At 46.1% G+C, this 21,670-nt stretch overlaps 2 protein-coding genes across 3 annotated transcripts in view; both read left to right on the forward strand.

Moving 5' to 3' along the window:
• ush1c (Usher syndrome 1C) overlaps window positions 1-18,805 on the forward strand; it is a 48,370-nt gene extending 29,565 nt beyond the window's left edge. Inside the window, exons 16-23 of one of the 2 annotated variants that reach the window (XM_064312112.1) lie at window positions 1,306-1,355; window positions 2,197-2,361; window positions 12,402-12,443; window positions 12,818-12,871; window positions 13,040-13,139; window positions 14,618-14,727; window positions 15,350-15,405; window positions 17,630-18,805. In XM_064312112.1, coding sequence (XP_064168182.1) covers window positions 1,306-1,355; window positions 2,197-2,361; window positions 12,402-12,443; window positions 12,818-12,871; window positions 13,040-13,139; window positions 14,618-14,727; window positions 15,350-15,405; window positions 17,630-17,642 — 590 coding nt within the window. In that variant the 3' untranslated portion in view covers window positions 17,643-18,805. Of the gene's footprint in view, window positions 1-77; window positions 167-1,305; window positions 1,356-2,196; window positions 2,362-12,401; window positions 12,444-12,817; window positions 12,872-13,039; window positions 13,140-14,617; window positions 14,728-15,349; window positions 15,406-15,785; window positions 15,890-17,629 lie in introns of both variants that reach the window. The other variant, XM_064312113.1, reaches the window with a different exon arrangement.
• A 1,670-nt stretch (window positions 18,806-20,475) lies between these two features.
• Window positions 20,476-21,670, forward strand: part of abcc8 (ATP-binding cassette, sub-family C (CFTR/MRP), member 8) — an 85,001-nt gene continuing 83,806 nt past the window's right edge. Inside the window, exon 1 of the mRNA XM_064312111.1 lies at window positions 20,476-21,232. Within this exon, the coding sequence (XP_064168181.1) occupies window positions 21,212-21,232 (21 nt within the window). The 5' untranslated portion in view covers window positions 20,476-21,211. The remainder of the gene's footprint in view (window positions 21,233-21,670) is intronic.

Genomic DNA, 21,670 nt, shown 5'->3' on the forward strand with positions numbered 1-21,670 from the left:
TGTGCTCTGCGTGTGCTCTGCGTGTGCTCTGCGTGTGCTCTCTGTGCTGTTCGCGTGGCATGTCACGTCTTCTACAGACAACGCAGGGCCCGCCTGGCAGTCAGGGATTAATGAGGAAGAGGAAGATGAAGATGAAGATGATGAAGATGATGAAGGGAAAGGGAAAGTGAGTGAGTCCGCTCTGCCCGGAGCGGCAGGGCCCAGGTTTAGCTTTATTCTGACAACCGAAGACTCTTCCCACCTCTTATTTCCATCAATCCATCAGTCGCCAGAACATCAGAACATAAGAATACACACTGATGAAAACAGGCCATTCAGCTCATCTAGAACATAAAAACATAAGAATACACAGTGATGAGCACCAGCCGTTCAGCCCATCGAGGCCCATTATTTACTTACAGACTAAAGAGTGTCCAGCAGTGTGTCGAGGCTGGTCTTCAACACTGCAAACGTCTCTACCTCTACTACATGACACTGCAAACGTCTCTGCCTCTACTACATGACACTGCAAACGTCTCTGCCTCTACTACATGACACTGCAAACGTCTCTACCTCTACTACATGACACTGCAAACGTCTCTACCTCTACTACATGACACTGCAAACGTCTCTACCTCTACTACATGACACTGCAAACTGTTCCACACATTGACAACTCTGTAGAAAATTCCCCCTGAGGTCCGAGCGCAATATTTAGTGTCCTCTTGCCAAGCCTGAGGATTAAGAATCTTAAGAGCCTTAATTAAGCTACTTAATTGAGTGACTTCATTATTTCCTTGCAGCGTTTACCTTTTGTACCAGGAGCCAATTGAATTGCCCTCTGCGTTTTTTAAAATTATTTTTGTTTCATACTTTTTACAAAGAAACTGGACTTCCTTATGGCAATTTTCAAGGTGGAATAGAAAAACTAATATACAGTAAAAATGGATTTTGAAAAAGAGTGAAATCGTCTCAAGGGGAACAAGCAAAAATCCTATAAAATACTGAAAAGCAGAAAAGAGCAGCTCGCTTAATACAGTCGTATTGGTGAGAAAGCTTTTGTTCTGACAGAAATATGGTTTTAAATTTCACCCAGTACTACAACTCCTCGTCTTCTCACTCACCTCCCGTGTGGTTTGCTGTGTGTCTCGTTTTATGCTTTCAATTTCAGTTTTTTTTTTTTTTGTTTTTTTCCCGTTTTGTTTATACACAGACATTTTCTGTGGAGCGGGTAGGCCAGAATCACACCCCGGGTTTGTTTCCGTCCCTTCCGTAGCCTGGTGTTTGGGCTGCACAGTGACTCAGGGATTTATTGTGTTTCTCTAGCGTTTGGCTGGTTTTACCGATATGAGGGGAAACTGCCTACACTGAGAAAGGTACAGAGTGTGCGGTACAGAGTGTGTGGTCTGTTTGTGAGGATGCTGTGATGCCGTGTTTATGACTTTTTTATGCCCTTGTCTGTGTTTATCTTTAGAAAACTTTTTTAAAATAAGACTCTATCCGGAGCTAACCTTGAAAAACCCTCAGGCGCTGCTCTCCCTTTCCTGAAACAAACTTTAAAAATAAAAAAATCCCTATCAGACTTTCTGGAGAAAACTGAAAACTTATCTAGCAGTGCGTCGAGCCGGGACTCAAACACTGCGGACGTCTCTACCTCTAGCGCATTGACAAAAATGCTCCCTGATTTCTGAGCTAAATATTTAGTGCTCTCTTGCCAAGCCTGAGGGTTCAGAATCTTAAGAACCTTAATTAAGTGACTTCATTATTTTTTTGTAACTTTTACCTTTTGCCCTCTTCCTTTTTTAAAATATTTTTGTTTCAGACTTTCCCTTTCCTGAAACAAGCTTTTAAAACCCCTCGATCAGACTCTCTTTTCTGAAACAAACTTCCTCAGTGAAACTCACTGTTCAGCTCCTGAGCTGTGGACTCGGACTTGGATTCACGAAACATTTTCCCCTTAAATTTAACATAATAAAATTACATGCAGTTTTTCTTCCCAAACGCAACTTGCCAAAGAACTGTGAAACCGTCTGTGTTTTGGAAGAAATATAATGACAAAAATTTTGGAAAAATGTTGACTGAATCTAGATGAGTGGCTCAGATTGTGTTGCCGTGACGTGTTATGCACGTACAGACTTTTTGGAGTGAAAATGCACGCAGTTTTAAAAAAAGGGGGTGTGGGATGGGTGCCTCCATAACACGCTGTGGACCAATCAGAAAGGGAAAGGGAAGAAGCAGAAGAAGAAGCTGTCCAAGACGGACACGCTGCAGGAGCAGAGGAAGAATAAGAAAGAGATGGAGTTTGAGCTGAAGCTGGCCAGGGAGAAGGAGGAGATGCACGAGCGGGAGAAACAGCTGAAGATCAACAGGCTGGTGCAGGAGGTACGCGCGGCTCGGCCATGTTTGTCCTCAGAGGTGCAGTGCCCCCCTGGCCTCCCTCGTGCACTAGAGCAGGTTCTGGAGAAGGTCGTGAAAATTTCCGTGAGGTCATTACATTATAGACATTACAGTACATTAAGGGTATTTAGCAGACGCTCTTATCCAGAGCGTCTTATGCAACTTTTAACATAGCGTTTACATTGCATCTATTTGAAGGGCTGGATTTAATACTGAAGCAATATGTATATACTGAAGTATATGGCACAAGGGCACAACGGGAGTGTCTTACCCGGGAATCGAACCTGTGACCTCTGTGGTTACAAGACCAGTTCCTTACCCATTATACTGCACTACTGCCCCTTGTGGGCCTTGTGACTGTCTGTTTCAGTGGCCATGAATCAGCCGTTTCACCTAAATTAGGATTTTAATAAGTGGTATGAAGATATAGAAATCTGTGCAAGTGAGGGCTTGATGGTGGTACGTTGCTATGGAAACATCGCCTGTGGCTGGAGTGAAATGTGTAAATTGTAGCGTTCACACCGTTACCCTACAGAGACGGTCCCACCTCCAGACGAAAGAGTGTTTTAAGATGAGAGTAGAAAAATTATAATTTATTTGGACACACTGCAAAGTGTTTTAGTACAAAAAATAATTAAGTGGGGGGGGGGGGAACCAAATGCTTCAATGCAGAATTACTCACTTATTATTGCTCAATTACTCTTAATTTTCTTTTGGAAAATATGCAAAGCACCAAAGCTGTTTCTTCTTGTATCCTGCAGTAATGATTTCCCACATTTAAAATGAAATAGCTTTTAACATCTTATCCACCCCCCCACCCCCCTTAATAATATCATCAGCCACCCCTTCACCTCTAAATATATCCCTTTGCGTTTCTGTCGAACCCGCACTTGGACTGTTTGAATCTGGTCACCTGTGTTGGCCGCGTCAATGGCATCGATTGGGCTGAGCTGAGCTGAGCTGTTCTGGGCTGAGCTGGTCTGGGCCTGGCTGAGCTGAGCTGAGCTGAGCTGAGCTGGTCTGGGCCTGGCTGGGCTGGGCATGACCGGGCTGGGCGTGGCTGGGTGCGCGTGCGTGCGTGTGTGATGTCAGCGGCAGGTCATGTGACCCAGGTTTCGGAGACTGAGCGGGAGGACCTGGAGGAGTCGGAGAAGGTGCAGCACTGGGTTGAGCGCCTGTGTCAGACGCGTCTGGAGCAGATCTCCTGCGTGGACAACGACACTCCCGAGGTACCCGCGGGCCCCCCCCCCTCGCTCTTAAAGGGGCCCCGCTGTCCTCTGCCCCTCTCTGGACCCCCTGTGTGTGCTGTGTGACGGCCCAAACCCCTTTTAAGAAAGGCCCAGAGAGTGGCTTCCATCAGAATGTAGCTCACATTAGCAAGTGATGTACTGTACAAAAAAGTAGCAGCAGCGATGCTTCAGTCCAGCTGTTGTCTGTTGTTGGTATAGACTGGTGCTCAGCAGCTAGGATAATCATATACGAATGGCTAATTACCTGGGTAATCACCTGGTTTGTGTTAGCAAATGATGTGTTAGCATGTACCTGTTAATGTTATGGAAGGCTGTTGGGATGGAGGGATGTTGTGTGTGTGCAGTGGTGTTCACACACACCTCTGCTGGAGTGTGTGAGTGGAGCCTGCTTCCTGTGTGTAGAAGAAGGGCCGATTTTATAGGGTCACCACATACTCCGCTAACTGTGCTGTGCTAAAGTTCTGTCCACAAACTGCGGTCGCAGAATCCCTCCAGTTTTAAGCTGAAAATCATTAAGAGGCACGGCCCAGTACAATACTGTGGCAATGTGTGTTCTGTACTGTAAAAGAACTTCAGAACTTCCTGTTAGCAACCAGAGCAACTTCCTGTAGTTCAGAGACAGAGAGGATGGAAGGAGGGCAGGGGTTGAGTATCTGGGGAGTTGGAAGGATCTTGGTGTGGAAATGAGCTGGTTTGGTTTCGAGAGCGAGGGGGGGGGGGTGTTTGGTCTGGGGGCCGTTGTCCCTGTCTGATGACGTGTCCCTTTAGATTGGGCCGGCGAGAGCGCCCCCTTCTGGCCCCCCGGTGCGCCGATTCCCCGGGGGCCTGCAGCTGGCCACCACCGACCTGGACGACATCAACCTGGACGACGTGGACCCCAGCCTGAGGCAACCCAAAAGACTGGCCCCCACCCCTCCCACGGGCCGGCCCAACCAGCCGCCACCCCCCCTGCCCCCGCCTCCTCCGTCCCCCCGCCTGACCCACCATACCCCCTCCCACCTCTCCACCTCCCACCATACCCCCTCTCACCACCCCCCTTCTCACCACTCCCCCTCCCACCATACCCCCTCTCACCACCCCCCCTCACCACTCCACCTCCCACCACTCCCCTCTCACCACACCCCCTCCCACCACCCCCCCTCCCACCACACCCCCTCCCACCACTCCCCCTCCCACTTCCCCCCTCTCCACCACCCCCCCTCCCCTCGACACTCCCCCCCCTTCCCAGAATGCACCTCGTCTCGAACGCACGGGGGAGAGGCCCGCCTCCTCCCCCTCCCCTTCCCCCTCCTCTCGTCCCGGCCCCGCCCAGTCTTCCTGGTCCTCGCCCACCCCACACCATCCCCCGCCCCCTCCTCCACCTCCACCCCCGCCCCCACCGCCGCCACCTCCACCCCTCCCCTCCCGCCCAGCACGCGGGCTCCAGACACCCTGAAAACGGGTTTGGGACTGTCGGCTACCGTCACCCCCACAGCTCGGGGCACCACGGTAACCAGTGGGACCACAATAACTACAAAATGAGAGGTGGGGGGACCATGAGAGGGGGTTACCATGGCGTCAGTCCCAACGAGCAGTCCTACCCCCCCAGCCCCAAGGTAGATGATTATGACATCACGATTATGCCATGATTGTGGATTCATTCATGAACACCACAACAGAATCGAAAGTGTCCAAAAAACTCTCAAAATGTCTGCTCAACAGAGATTTCTTATCCAGAGCAACTGAAACGGCTTCTAATATTGCACATCCATTCGGTTATTCTCCATTTATAAACATTGATATTTTACTGTTAACCAATTCAGCTAATGTTCCTTTGCCTGTGGGTACAATTTAGAAACCCAACCTGGGATTTGAACCAACAGCTTCTTTGTGAGGGCATTTCCCTAACCATTGCACCCCACAACTGCAATGAATGAATATGATCATGGCATGGACTGAGTTTGCAGTGCAAGTTTGCATGTTTTAAAAAAAAAAAAAACTTATAATGTCTGCTGTGGTCTTCGGTAGCTCTTCGGTGATTGGTTGTTTTTTGTGTGTTGTTGTAACAATGTGTAGCAAGGCTCTAAATTCAGCATTATATGGGCATGGTTTTGCAGGCCGACTGGTTGTGTTGATGCATGCACGGTGCACACTTTCTCTATCTCAGTTTGTTTGATGAGCTTGTTGCGCTCTGGGTCACCGGGGGAACGCTGTTCTCTGCGGTGGTGTGAACGCCTGCGGGTGAGCTCCTGCGGGTGAGTGTCGGTGAAGTAACGGTGGCTGGTGAAGGGGTTTGATTCGCTTTCGTTGTGGTTCAGGTCATGAGAAATACATCTCACCTCAGCAGGATATCAGCTTCCACCAACTCCCTGGTACGTGGCTGTGTGCTGTGTAACAGTGGGGGGTGGGGGGCGGGCTGGGGGGTTACGATTGGGGGGAGTGCGGGGATTGTGTTTGCTCGCGTGTCTGTAATTGATGGGGGATGGGTTTGCTCGCGTGTCTGTAATTGATGGGGGGTTTGCTCGCGTGTCTGTAATTGATGGGGGGGGGGGTTTGCTCGTGTGTCTGTAATTGATGGGGGGTTTGCTCGCGTGTCTGTGATGGGGGGGGTTTGCTCACGTGTCTGTAATTCATGGGGGGGGTGGGTTTGCATGTGTGTCTGTAATTGATGGGGGGGGTGGTTTGCTCGCGTGTCTGTAATTGATGGGGGTTGAAAAGATGAAGCATCCATACAGGAACCTGTTTTCGAAGAAAAGGGCAGTTCTGTTTTAATTATTACCTGCGACTCCTGTGGCAATATCTGTGATGAATGTGCAGTTATGGCTATAGTTTATGCGTTCTGTGGGAAAGTATTCCCCTCGGTGAAAATGCCTTTGCAGAAAGTTTACTGACTCTGCGCATATTAAGTCCTTGCTCAGTGGAGTGTTTTGGGTGGGGGGGGGTGGGGGTGTGTGTGGACTTTTTCCCCCTCTGATTTGGGTCTGGTGCATTTTCATGTCGAATGTTTTTTTTAAATTTTTTTAAACGGGGTTCAGCAAATGGCACCCAGTCCTCCAAACCAGCGGAGGCAGGTGTCCCCCATCATGTCCAAACCCATCATGCTGCCCCCCTCACAAGCATCCCACAGACCCACCCTGCGCTCCGAAGCACTGGTGAGTGTGTGTCTGTGTGTGTGTGTGTGTGTGTGTGTCTGTCTGTCTGTGTGTGTGTGTGTGTGTGTCTGTCTGTCTGTGTGTGTGCGTGTGTGTGTGTCTGTGTGTCTGTGAACTTGTAATACTATCTTTGTGGAGACCAAATGTCCCCACAAGGATAGAAAGATGAGGAAAATTATGCTTTGTGGGGAGCTTTTGCTGGTCCCCACAAGTTCAATAGGCTGTTTTAGGGTTAGGACTTAGGGTTTGGGTTAGGGTTACAATTAGGTTAAGGTTAGGGTTAAGGTTAGGCACGTAGTGGTTGGGGTTAGGGTTAGAGGTTACGGAATGAATGTAGTCAATGGGAAGTCCCCACAAGGATAGCAGTACGGGACTGTGTGCGTGTGTGTGGTACCCTCACTTTAGAATGGGGGACACAATGTAAGCAGAGAGCTCCTGTTTTGGGTTTTAATATGTTACAATTTCTAGTGTGTAGTTTAGGGAAAACTGAAAGTTTTTATTCTGAGGTAAAAACTTATTTAATCATTTCTCACAGCCATGTGATAGAAGTTGGACACAGGGACAGTTGAATTCTTAGAGGAAAAGCCAGCAATAATATGAATGGCCTTGGGGTGTGGGTGAAATATTTCATCCATTGTTAAATTGTTCTCTTTGAGGGAAGGGCTTACATTCAGGACTGATAAGTATGTGGAGGATCGGGGGGTGGGGGGGGGGCGGGGTGCTGCGGGACTTGTTGAATCACTGGAGGAGAAGTGCTTCACTGAGGGGTTTTTAATGAATGACCTGTCACATACTGCCACCCACCCCCCATACCCCACCCCCCCCCACCCCTTGCATCCCTCTCCCTTTCAAAAACTCCATCTGCTTTCACTGGAAGGCTGAGGAACCTGAAAGATCTGTCTGTATAACATCGTATTAATCAGATGAACCACATGATTGTGAGCCCAAGTCATCCTGGGTAATTCTGGGGGCCAGATTCCTCAGAGAGGAAGCAGCCAATCACGGGGTCCGGCAGGTGTTCGAGCAGACGTCTGTCATACCTGATCCTCGTACTGATGCCAGCGAGTCCCCCTGCGGTGCACAATCTGGCCTAAGTCCTGCTTCCTGATCCAGTGCCTGTGCTTAGCATTCAGCTCAGGAAGCAGAGCTGTGAAGGTTCAGTAATGGGGTCCAGCACAGAGGTTCAGGCCCCCATGTTGCTTTCAGTAAATAATCAGAAATCCGAGCTGGTTGGGGTCCAGGCAGAGCGGTAATTACGTTTAGCTCATCAGCCCGATATGGAAGGGAGCAGGGCCGACGCTGAAGACGGTGTCCTTGTGAGTCCACCGGGCCTGACGGTATTGGCACAGAATATAGTCAAGGTCATGTGACTCGCGCTGTATCGTGAGTGTGCCGGCTGCGCTTTTATTTTGAAAGGATGCGGTTTTTTTTTTTTCACGTCGGTTGTCGTTTCGTTCTGTGTTGCAGCCGCCGGAGATGCTGAAGAGGATGGTGGTTTATAACTCGTCCTTTAGGTCCAACAAAAAACAAGTAGGCTGGTGCATGTCCCCCGCCCCCCCCCCCCCCCTGAGTGAAATATCTACTTCCTGTTTCTGTTCAAAATTTGCGCTTTTAACAGCCAAGGAGCTGTGTATTGCACATCTGTAGCGAATGTTTGATGTGTCCCTCAGATTTGGGGTCAATTGCATTTCTTTTAATTCAATCAATCAATCAAATCAATCAAATTTTATTTATATAGCGTATTTTACAACAGTTGTCACAATACGCTTTACAGACAGCCCTAGCCTAAACCCCCACAGGAGCAAGCCTAAGGCAACAGTGGCAAGGAAAAACTCCCTGTGGCAGATGGGGAGAAACCTTGGAAGGAACCAGGCTCAAGGGGGAAACCCATCCTCCTCTGGTCGGCTCAGGGTGCCGACTGGTGACCAGCATGTCAGCCAGTTTATGCAGAAGATATGATAAGTGATGTGGCTCAGATGATGGGTGGGGCCAGGTGGCGGTGATGGGGAACAGCAGGTGGCGGCAGATGTGGGCAGGGTGGAGGCAATGACGAAGGAGGGGCTGGACCGCAGAGGTGGGGGAGACCAGACGACTCTCGAAGCACTCTCGAGGGTTGGGGCAAGAGCCCCGCCGGCAGCGTGGGGAAGAGGGTGGAAACAGCAGTTAAGGGATTTGCAATATACCAGACAGTGAGTAAGTGCCAGTGCTATGTATTGTGGGACGCCGCCAGGAGTAGAATATGGCTGCATATCTACTAGGACAGGGATGGAGAGCCCATGCAGTCATGAGGGGTAGACAACCATACCCGCCTATCAAGAGCCAGCCCATGTAAAGTCGGGTCACAGCTGATTGACAGGTGACAGTAAGGAAAGGATTGCCACCTAGAAAGCTCTATGACTACAGGCTTCTCGCACCCTGTCTCCAGACTATAACTGATTGTAAGCTTGAGCATAGAGGTGCGTTTTTAATCTAGATTTAAATATTGAGACTGTGTCTGACTCCTTTATAAATAATGGAAGCTGGTTCCACAGTAGTGGGGCCCTGTAGGAGAAAGCCCTACCACCTTTTAGGTTCTTGGAAATTCTTGGGACTACCAAGTAGCCTGCGTCTTGAGATCGGAGTGACCTTGTGGGCTTATAAGGTAGGAGCAGGTTCGATATGTACACAGGTGCACGTCCATGCAGAGCTTTAAAAGTCAGGAGCAAAACCTTGAAGTCTATCCTATACTTAATGGGTAGCCAGTGAAGCGACGCTAGTACTGGTGTAATGTGCTCATACTTCTTAGTTCTGCTCAGGATACGAGCAGCTGCATTCTGCACAAGCTGGAGACTCTTTAACGAGTTATTAGGGCAGCCAGAAAGCAGGGCGTTACAGTAGTCTAACCTAGACGTAACAAATGCATGGATCAATTTTTCAGCATCCTCGACTGACAGGAAATGTCTAATTTAATTCATTTTTTGTGTTAAAGGTAAGATATTTTATATATTTATAGGAGTTTTTGAGGACCTGATGTTTTACAATGGGGCATTCAGGGTTCATGGTCTAAAGCAAAAAAAAATTGAAGTAACTACAAAGCAGCTAGTATAACATCAAAGCCTGTAGAGGTAAAGACATTATGCCCTGAGAGGTAGTATAAAAAAAAATAGCTTTTAATCTCAGCTTCAGTTAGAGCCATTTTCTGTGAGACCTCTGTGCTTGAGGAAAAGAAGTACCAGTACTGTTATTTATATTTATATATATCTGAAATGATAAATAAATCTGTTCATATATATAGCCTCTGGAAACATAACATTGCTGTCCAAGCTGCTTTGGATTTATTTAAAGTGCATTTTCTTGCTTTAGACCTGAAACCTCCAATTGATCCCATAGCAGCCCTTACACGGGTGGCTGGTCACAGGACAGCTCTGTAATGATCTCAAATGCCCTTCTTTGCTGGTAGAAACTGTTTGAGCCAATCACATACATTTAAAACTGAAATGATATTTTTAATATCCTGCCAAGGGAGATGTCCCTTGTAGATGGAATTGACCCCCCCCCGTCCTGGTGTGTTTTGCCGTGTGTTTCTAAGGGCTTTCACTCGAGGTGGGGCTCTAGTGTGTGAAGGATGCCCTGAGTCTTGTGCGCGTGTGAGTGTGTGTGTACACATGTGCACGTGTGTGTGTGTGTGTGTGTGTGTGTGTGTGAATGAATGAATGTGTGTTTGCGTGTACATGTGTGTGCGTGCGTGTATGCATGTGTGCGTGCGTGCGTGCGTGTGCACGTGCATGTGTGCGCATGCATGCGTGCGTGCGTGTGTGCATGTGTGAGTGTGCATGCGTCGCCTTTGCCAGCTTGTAGTGCACATGAGGGCTGCTGTGGTGTGGGTGTGGAACACGCTCCCATTCACAGCCGCGAGTCCCAGAGGAGCAACCAGTAATCTGCCTCCTTAACAGCTCTGCCACCCCAGACATTTATTATACTCATTATACGCTCATCTTCCAGCCCGAGGTTTTAATCCGGCTGTGGAATGAAATGAAATAACCGAAAAAGCATTCGGCTGGAGAGGTTAAAAGTCAACTACCAGGTTAAATTCTCAGCTTAAATTCTCAGAACAGAAGGTGGCCATGGTCATTGAAAAATGCGTTTAAAATTCTGGAGGATTCGTTTGGTGCATGAAGGGCCACGGGTGAGTCTGGGCCCAGTTAGACTCTTCAGACTCCTTTATTGTGCTTTGAATCTGTTCTTCCCAGTGTCGCGGGAAATTGAGCACAGCACTCATCGCCTGATTGCATGTGGGACTTTGATTACTTGGTAGCAGAACTGACTAGCGAGTTCAGCGTGACTCATTAGCTCGTTCGGTGTTTTCATTCTTCAGCATCTTTGAGAAGCCGTGAGCGAAAGGCTTGTGTATAATTAATGCCTCGATGAAACTGTGTAGTGTTTCATAAGGACTTGCAGGGCTATACCCGAGGGCAGTAATACTTGGATTGTCTACGCAAAATGAGCTGAGTGGAACACTCTAGAATAACTCACTTGCTAAGCATGATGGGCGATCGACTTTCAGTGATCTTTTTTCTTTTCTTTTTTAAACTAACTCAATATGTTAATTTAACCTTGAAAAACAACATGGGAGGACAAAAGGGTGATAAAAAAATGTGGCCTTTCACATCTGTATAAACACACAGCCAGTTTTACTACTACTATTACTATGCTGCTGCTACTACTACTACTACTAATAATAATAAGGGGCAACATAGCTCAGGAGGTAAGACCGATTGTCTGGCAGTCGGAGGGTTGCCGGTTCAAACCCCACCCTGGGCGTGTCGAAGTGTCCTTGAGCAAGACACCTAACCCCTAACCCCTAACCCCTAACTGCTCTGGCAAATGAGAGGCATAAATTGTAAAGCGCTTTGGATAAAAGCGCTGTATAAATGCAGTCCATTTAATAATAATAATTTAAAGATCTTCTGATCTTCAAATACTGATCAGGAGATTGCTTGACAACTATAATTTAAATGTCAGTGCTGTTATTTTTTGAAATTATTTTTGTAAGAGGTCTCTCTTATCGCATGACAGACCTCTTGCGATAATACAGGCCTGACATTAAATTATAGTTCTCCGGGTTTCAGTTTCAGTAGGACCTCTACTGGAAGGCCCTGCAACCCACTGTGTGCTTTGATTGAATGACCTTTACCCATCACCGTGGGGATTTCTGCACACTGTGAACATCCAACACCGCGAAGGCTTTGCTTTTTAAACATTTCCGCCCAGCACACGTTCCATTCATCTATTATTACTCGCGTCTATTTACATCTGAACTGAACGAAGGTGCAAAATCGGTTGTCAGAATAAACCTACGTGTGATCCTCTCATTTTTATTATTTCCCATTGTCTGTGTTAACAAGGAATGTGTTTTGCGTGTGCACATTAATGGCTGTTTTGTCTTTTAAAGCAGACCATTGACGTGCACATTACTGTGATACGTGTGCATTCTGAACCCTGCAGAGACGGAAGCCGTGTCACTGCCGATTTATCTCCGACTGCGTCTAAATCACAGGAGGATGTTATTACTGTTGTCGGTTTCGATGCGTCTCAGATGTGTTTTTATTTTCGCCTTACACCTAATGTGTTCATCAAATGCCGCAGCTTTTGCTTTCTCTTTCAGGGTTTCCAGAAGTATGTGGAAGACTTTGATCCGTACTCAATGGTAGGCCTGTAATTACCAGACCGTTTATTGGTTAGAGGGAACATTGTTTGTGCCGTTGTGTGTTAAAGTGCTGCCTTAAAATGAAAATAGCTGGCCTGATAGCACATTAGCAGATTAACTACACCTCTTAAAAAAAAAAACAAACAAGCTGTACAATTAGTAAATATGTGTTTCCATAGTAACATATACCATATGCAATCTGTGACTTATCGTGGTCCTGTTTAGGTGCCACATGTTGTGTTAAGCACACATGTGGCTAACATTCTCTGTGAGCACTTCCTTGATTATGTCACTTCCTGGGTGTGTGGGTGGAATGCTCCATTGTTCTGCTGTTGCTATGCGGAGGCATTGTCCCTTTGTGATGTCATTAACAGTTCACCCCAGAGCAGATAGCGGGGAGGGACGTTCGGCTGCTGAGAATAAAAAAGGTAACTATTGTCTCTGAACACGCTGTCGTGACAGTGGGGGGTGGAGGGTACCATCTAACCGCAAAGGGAAGTCTTGTGAGAATCGCAGCTGGAAACCTGTTGGAAATGAGGCTGGCATGGATAAATGAATCACAAAGTGATGTTACCTTGTCCCCCCCCCCCCCCAAGGACGGACAACTTGACCTTGCGGTGGAGGGGGGCATAGACTCCCCCCTGGGAAAGCTGGTGGTATCAGCCATTTATGAAGGGGGCTCTGCGGACAAGCATGGTGAGTGTGCGCAGCTTTAGAAACACACGGACACGCACATACACACGCACGTACACTCACACACACCACACACACACGCTCAGAACTATAAGAAATGGATATGTGAATTAATGGTTCAACTTCATGGTGTCCGATATCCCTTACCACAGTACCCCCCAAATAAATGGAGTTCCGTAAACTCTTTGAGTAGTTATTTTAGCTTGATTGAACCCATCCCCCCCCGAAGCACAATCACCAAACACCTCTTAACGACTGCAGCATTCAGTTCTTTAATCAGTCGCTGATTTATGGTAAATGGTAAATGGACTGCATTTATATAGCGCTTTTATCCAAAGCGCTTTACAATTGATGCCTCTCATTCACCAGAGCAGTTAGGGGTTAGGTGTCTTGCTCAAGGACACTTCAACATGCCCAGGGCAGGGTTTGAACCGGCAACCCTCCGACTGCCAGACAATCGGTCTTACCTCCTGAGCTAATTTGCCTCGACCCTGGTGCTGGTCGTTTGTCAACTCAGATTTTTAAAAAGGAAACTCATATTACAACGGTGAGCGTTATAACTGTAGCAGCCCTCTGTTTCAGGCAGCTGAAGTAATAACTAATTGTGAGTAGATGAGCAACAACAAGCCATTGTTGCTCTTATTTTCAGTATTATTATTATTATTAGTAGTAGTAGTAGTAGTAGTGGTAGTGGTAGCAGAATGGGCTATGTGTGTATGTGACTGAAACAGATGTGTGATGGGTAATGTGCAGGTGTGTGATGGGTACTGTGCAGGTGTGTGATGGGTAATGTGCAGGTGTGTGATGGGTACTGTGCAGGTTTGTGATGGGTAATGCAGGTGTGTGATGGGTAATGTGCAGGTGTGTGATGGGTACTGTGCAGGTTTGTGATGGGTAATGTGCAGGTGTGTGATGGGTAATGTGCAGGTGTGTGATGGGTAATGTGCAGGTGTGTGATGGGTACTGTGCAGGTTTGCGGTGGGTAATGTGCAGGTGTGTGATGGGTAATGTGCAGGTGTGTGATGGGTACTGTGCAGGTGTGTGATGGGTAATGTGCAGGTGTGTGATGGGTAATGTGCAGGTTTGCGATGGGTAATGTGCAGGTGTGTGATGGGTAATGTGCAGGTGTGTGATGGGTACTGTGCAGGTTTGTGATGGGTAATGCAGGTGTGTGATGGGTAATGTGCAGGTGTGTGATGGGTAATGTGCAGGTGTGTGATGGGTAATGTGCAGGTGTGTGATGGGTAATGTGCAGGTGTGTGATGGGTAATGTGCAGGTGTGTGATGGGTACTGTGCAGGTTTGTGATGGGTAATGTGCAGGTGTGTGATGGGTAATGTGCAGGTGTGTGATGGGTACTGTGCAGGTGTGTGATGGGTAATGTGCAGGTGTGTGATGGGTACTGTGCAGGTTTGCGATGGGTAATGCAGGTGTGTTTAGGGGTGTGAGGGCTGACGCTGCCCGTGTGTACCCCTTCCCCAGGTGGGATAGTGCAGGGGGATGAGGTCATGGCTGTTAATGGGAAGATTCTGACCGATTCCACGCTAGCAGAAGGCCAGAGCTCTCTGGTACGAGCCTGGAACAGTGGAGGGGTAAGACACCATCCTGTCTGTCTGTCTGTCTGTCTGTCTGCCTGCTTGTCTCCCTGCTTATCTGTCTGTCTGTCTGCCTGTCTATCTCTGTCTGTCTGTCTGTCTCTGTTTGTCTCTCTGCCTTTCTCTCTCTCTGCCTGTTTGTCTGCTATGGTAGGGTGGGTCTCCAAATTAATCACATGGGAAAATACAAAGCAGATTGAGCAGCTGTCATCATCCTGATCTTTTCAAATGCAATAAATCCGCCATGTAATAAATCTGTTTTACTCACTTTTCTAAATTTGATAAGTTTGATAAGTGGGCGTGATGTCACAGTCGTGGCTCGTTGTGGTTTTGATGCTGTGCTGATTTACGTGAGGAATTCTGCATCCTACTCCTAATGCGTCTCCATCCCTGTGTGTGTCCGTGTGTGTGAATGCATGTACGTGTACGTGCATGTGTGTGCGTGTACGTGCATGCATGCGTGTGTCTGCGCGTGTTTGTGTGTGTGTGTGTATCTGTGTGCATGCGTGTGTGTGTGTACGCGCATGTGTGCATGTGTCTGCGCGTGTTTGTGTGTGCGCGCGTGTGCATGTGTGTGTGTGTATCTGTGTGTTTGTGTGTGTGTGTGTTTTCTCTGCAGGATTGGATTGACCTGGTGATCGCAGTGTCTCCACCAAAGGAGTATGAGGATGAGGTGTACGTACTCTCTCTCTCCCTCTCTCCCACTGCCCCCTTCTCTCTTTCTCTCTCTCAGATTTCTCTCTTCCCTGTTCATCTGCTGTGTGTTTGCACAGATTCACCCTTTTCAACACCCACAAACTCCTACTGGGAACCATGTTTATTTACAGACACCATCTTCATCTGAAACCACAAAAATGACCTAAAAACCTGCATGAGGCAAAATATCATTTGGAGCTCTATGTATAAACGTGGTGAAATCATATAATTCTAAATTCATGTGGGTATTTTTAGGGGGGGGGGGGTGGCAGTGTCAACAGTTTCCCAGGTCCTCCCTGCCCCCCCAGTTTGACGATGAGTGAACGAGCAGTAATGTGGTGAACCTGTCGTCTGTTTAGCCCCAAGTCTCCCTCAGTCAGCCCCCCTGCAAACAGACGGGTCTTTGAAGGCAGTGCCTCTGTATACAGACAAGGCTACCTGCTCCAGCTGTAGCTGCCTGAGGGTAACTGACCCCTGACCCCTGACCCCTGACCCCTGAACCCTTGGCATGAGACACTGCAGAGGAAGCATGTCCCAGTATGCACATGCATGTGACAGACTCCGCCCACCAGGAACAACCACAGCTGCCGAAATCCTGGAGTTATTAACACGCGAATGGTCTGAATTCTGTCTGTCCGCATAGCTGTTTGTCCTTAAATTGTCCTTGAAGACTTGCCGTACTGTGGTTTGCCTTGTTTGCATTGCAGTTTATCTAAAATTTAAAATGAACGTTACTTTTTAAAATCAGTTACGTGAAGTCTCCAAAGTCAGCCTTGGTGTGTCTCCCCCATTTTTTTGTTTCTCGAAAGCAAAAGTAAAGGAACATAAATTTGAATTAATCTAGGTTTCATTTGGCACTGAAAAGTTTCCATTTCTAGATTTATTCTGTTGACTGCTAAATAGACAGACATGGATTTCAGTTTTGCAAATGGATCTTTTGTCTGAACATTATTAAATTAAGTGCAGCCTGCAGAGGGATGGGGCATCTTAATAAAGCTCATAATGGTTTGAAGTATTTGTATATATTTATAGCTTTCCTTCGTTGTTGCAATCTTACATTAGGTCATCCTTACAGTACTTTACAGATATTGCCTAGACATGAATTACAGCATGGTTTGTTCAGACATTAATTTTGAAAGATCTAGGGCAGAATGGATTGAGACACGTACACCAAAAAGGCATTAAAAACCCAGTGTAGTTTTTTAAATATCAGAAAACCGCAGAGCAGTATGGATCGTAGCGCAAATTCTGTGGTTGTCGGTTTCAGCTGTACATAATCGAGTGTTACAGTGATGACGTCTTTGTGGAGGCCATCATGGAAGTTTTTTTCCGCCATGGGTTCCCTCGACAGATTTTCTTGTTGAAGCTGATTGGCTGCAGCAGAGCTGTTTCCACCTTCGAACGGTGGCTCTGATTGGTTTCTGATGAGGCACTGTTGCATGCTGTGACTCATACAGGTGGATTTCAGTCACTGATGAGATTCAGTCTCATCGTGTGTTGCTGCCCAGGCTTCTCATCTTAAAGGGCCCCTCAGTCTCTTACCAAAAACTGTGTGAAATTATCAGTTTTATTTATTCATTATTATAATTATGATAATAATTATTGTTGTTTTGAAATGAATAGAAACTTTTTTACGTGCAAAACATTAACTCAGTGGCCGTTACAAGACTTGCGCATATATAAAATGCTTGGTATGGCCTGGCCAGCCAAACATATTCCCCGGGTTTTCTAACCTTAAAGGTGCCCTTTAAGTCTTTAACTCTTGGTTCTGTGTTATTTCCTTGTTCTATAGTACTACGATACTTTTGCCACTCAGATATCCTGGATGAATTGACTACATAAAGATATAATAAGAATAATCTGGAAACATAAGCACAATTGAACTGAGCTGAATATAGCAAACCCAAGGTAGAATGACAAGTAAGATGTTGTATGTTTCAAAATCGTATGCTCTACGTATCAATGATTCCAGGTATTGTTTGGCAGTATGGTATGTTTGTGTGCACAAAAATTCCATTCTACATTCAGAAATACTCACAAAATCACAGAATAATTCTCTTTGCTCACAGAGAGAGAATAAAAATGCCCTGTACTTTCAGAAGCGTGGTGTGCCTTTGTCTCGCAGCTCGTGAAGTAGAGAGAGGGAGAGACATTGGAAGCGACCTTGAATAACCCGACTGTTTGTTCCTCTTTTTCCCTGCAGGACGTTCTTCTGAGGCTCTCCCCTGGGCACCTGCCATGGAGACGATGTTCAATGAGGAGCACCGTTTTCAGTCACCACATTCATGTTGCTTTAAAAAAAAAAAAAAAAATTAAAATTTTTGAATTTTATTTTTTCAAAATGGGTTCAGATAAGGTCGGTATGTACACGATGATGCCACCTGCAGAGAACTCTGTTAGACGTGTTTGGAGATTTTTCTCCAAGATGGCGGCCCGCATGATGGCAGTGGTTTGAAGACCAGCATAACACGTGCAATCGCTAGCGTATGCGCTGACAAGGCTACCTGCTTCAGCTGTAACTGACCCCTGACCCCTGACCTGTGACCTCTAACCCTATACTGCTAGCATGAGAACACCGCTGTAGGAGCCTGTGCCTCATTATACATCACGTGCATGCGACCGTCTCCACCCACCAAGGAATGACACGGCCGCCAAAATCGCCAAAATCCTGGAGGATTAAAACGCAAGGGACCTGTAGGGATCGTATCCAAACTCATCGCTATTTGTGCTTACATTTGAACCAGCATGCAGTATGTGAGGGTTAGTTTTGTGCCTGGAGTGATCGGTCTGTGGCATGGTGGCATGTATAAAAACATCGCGCCCGTTCCCCTCTCCTCGGTAATGAGTTTGTCCTGCATCGCCGGGCGCTGCTGGAGGGGGGAAGTAGAGTTTGGGCCGAACGCCTCGTCTGTGTAACGCTGCCTGGCTGGACCGCCTGACGGTCGGCTTTTCTCTCTTTTGCCAAAACGAATCGGCGCATAAATAACCAGTCCTCGCATTTCTTTACTTTCTGTTTCCAGTGTTTTTTTAATTTTAAAAAAATCAGTAAATCCACAAACGTTTAATTGCCATTTTTTGATAACGAGGGATTCGTTTTTAAAAGACATGAATCACAAGGCTGGAACAGTTTCCTTTAAAATGAATCTGTTAGTGATTCCCGAAGGCTAAACTGGTCACACATGATTTCTTTGTAATTTTGAAATATGTTAGAAGTCTTATGCACTTGATTCGGAAATCTTCCAGTGGTGTAATTACTGTAGCCCTGTTATGTCTGATTGTTTATGGATGCTTTTGCACCCTGTATCACGTTACTGATTTTCAGTGACAAAGGGATTCATTAGTGCGCTCAGAATCAATAAAGACGTACAATGACTGAAAAGGTGCAGTTGCCTTTGTTGTGTTGCCAGAAACCTCAGTGTCTTTCTAGTCATCACCAATGTTGCTAATCGTCATTGCATGATCAGTCTTCATTTGTGTGCTGCAGTGTAATTGCAATTAGGCTGAATAGGATTGGGAAGATATTTAATTAGTATGCTATTTGATTTGATTGTTTGTGACGTTATGACATGGTGTATTGCTTTTAATATAAATTTATCGTCCAACATGGGGCTGTACACGACCAATTCCCAACCTGATTTGGAATGTCCAATCATCTGCAACTGCGACAGCTGCGTTCTCGCGGACGCCCCACGCCGATTCTGGAGAGTGTAGACATCCGCAGTTCTCCTCCTTAACACGTGGTATCTCCGGATAGCTACTTCTTTTCACGCCGCTGACTACAGTAAGCTCGTGCAGTAATGAGCCTGAGGAAGGCCATGCGGCTTTAGCACGAAGTTGACGGGTGACCAATCGACTAGCGGTCGTCGCTAGATAGCGGTGAATCTCGCACGCGTAACCAACTGACCTCTCCCATTCTCCTAAACCAGTGGTAACCAGCCCTGTTCCTGGAGATCTACCGTCCTGTGGGTTTTCACTCGAACCATAAAGCAGACCTCATTCAACAGCTAATTAATGTCTGTATTGAACTGCAAATTAGTAGAGCCCGGCGTGCTCAATTAGGTTTGATATGAAAACCTACTAAATGGCAGATATCCAGGAACAGGGTTGGTTACTACTGACCAATACAATGTGCAACGCACGCGGTAACGATCAGCCGTGAAGCTAATCCAAGCACCTCAATGACAAGTGTGTGGTACTGTAGTTTTACATAAAACTATATTGCAGTCCATCCCTTCAACATTTTTCCTTCGCTATGAATATGAAATGCATTTCATTATTGCATATTTTATTCAGGTCTGGTTGTTTAGTAGTCCACAATTACCCTGAAATATCTAAACTAGAAATAGAAAAATATTCGTATTTTGTCTGTGAAGAACCAATGCTATACGTTCTACATATAAGTTTACGTCAAGCAAAATGTCGAATTGTTCCTGATTCTTGCGTTTTTATTTATCTGAAAGTATCACTTTAACCATATTATATTTTATGCATTTAGCTGCCGTGAGTTTATTGTGTACCAGTTACACTGAAATAATTTATCAAACGTCTAATCTCATTGTATGATTTACGCCTTCATGCTGTAAAACGACGTTGGTGTATTGCGCATGGCTATCTGGGGGATACAGGTCTCTTGGGGCGCGGGATTCACATTTAGGTTAAGGAATGTTTTTGGCTGGTTGCCACGGCAGAAATGAAAACCCGTCCAAACCACAGCTGGAGGGTTTTCTGAATTTGAACACCTCGGATTGGACAACGTTGCATTGCAATGGATCGCCAACAGGGGGAAGTGGTGCTCCTCTAACTATTACAGTGATGTGAATGTCCGTTATGTACTTGGGTATATAACTGTCATTGTATTCACCTGTGCCCGATGTATTTCGGTGTGAGTTTTATTTTTAGGTTTAGGAACCATGTTTAATACTGTTCGCTTATATTAAATAGCTAGCTTTCATACGTCAAAATATTGCATCGTGCGGTAGTCACGAATATTTGTATGTTTAGATTTTTAAAAAAGCAGTCCAGGCAAATAACTGTTTCATTCATATTGTCATATTTGCATGGCCGATAAGTAACTTTATAATCAACAGTATGGTTATGAAATTATGTCAGTTAAACTATTCATGTGTATAGATTCGATACGAATGCATTTGAATGGATGGATGTGTATTATTTTAGATGATTATGTAATGCAGAATTTCGTCCACTGGCGCCGAATATAGGTTTCGAATGTACTGTCATACGTGATAATCATGTGTCCGGGCATTACGTCGAACTGTAAACTGAGAGCTTCATGCCAACGCTGGGTTTCAAAACCACGAAGTGGGTCGTTTCCAATTCTTCCTGCGCTCAATTTCGTTTCAGCACCATGGCCAGTTCTACCAAGAGCAAATGGGGAGGATCTTAAAGGTTCAAGGAACCATCGATTATTCCCGACTGTTTAAACTATTTTTTGTTCGTGTGTGCGTGCCTGCGTGCTCAACATCAGGTTAAAATGATGTACTCGCAAAAAAAATTGTCTTTATAGAGAACCCGCCTTCCGTATCGGCGTGGATTAATTTTTCTCTTTGAACACTTCTGACACAAATTGAAAATAATATATCTGTTATAATATATGTCCGTTGTAGTCCCGCAGTAACTGTAAGGGAAAACGATGCGAAACGCTTCTTGTAGTTCACAACATTGATTCTGCGCTGAAAGAGTGTGGCGCTCAAATGGGGAGACTACAGCCATACTTGGAGTAGTTTATGAACGTTATTGTGGCAACGTCAGGCGTCTGGAAATCAAGATGCTACAACGATACAAACCGGTAGGTGCCTCCATTTTAAATGTTTATTTCCACGTGGCTGGTGCCGCTGCTTGATGATTGATTTACAATGTGGGGTTCTGGTTCGTCGTGGCTTATTGATCGTAGCCGTTGAACGACTGCGGCTGTGAAAATGGAAATGGGTCATTTGGAATGTAACGTTTATACATTTTGTGAACGGTCACTCACTTTTCGTAAATTTCTTGTACAAGTGGTTGATTCTTCTGTCTTTCCTCTTTCTCGTGAATTACGTTTTGACACGGAAGCTTTTGAAAAGCGGTCATATCTAAGAGTTGCAACAATACATCACGTAGGCTACAATGTATCGTGAATAAAGCGTAGGCCAAGGCTCAAGGGTTTATTATTATTTTTAGTAGTAGTAGTTGTTGTAGTTCTAGTAGAAGCAGTTGTGGTTTTTTATTTATTTTTTTGGTTGAGGCA

This window comes from Anguilla rostrata, chromosome 16 (genome assembly GCF_018555375.3).
Source record: "Anguilla rostrata isolate EN2019 chromosome 16, ASM1855537v3, whole genome shotgun sequence".
Lineage (NCBI taxonomy): Eukaryota > Metazoa > Chordata > Actinopteri > Anguilliformes > Anguillidae > Anguilla > Anguilla rostrata.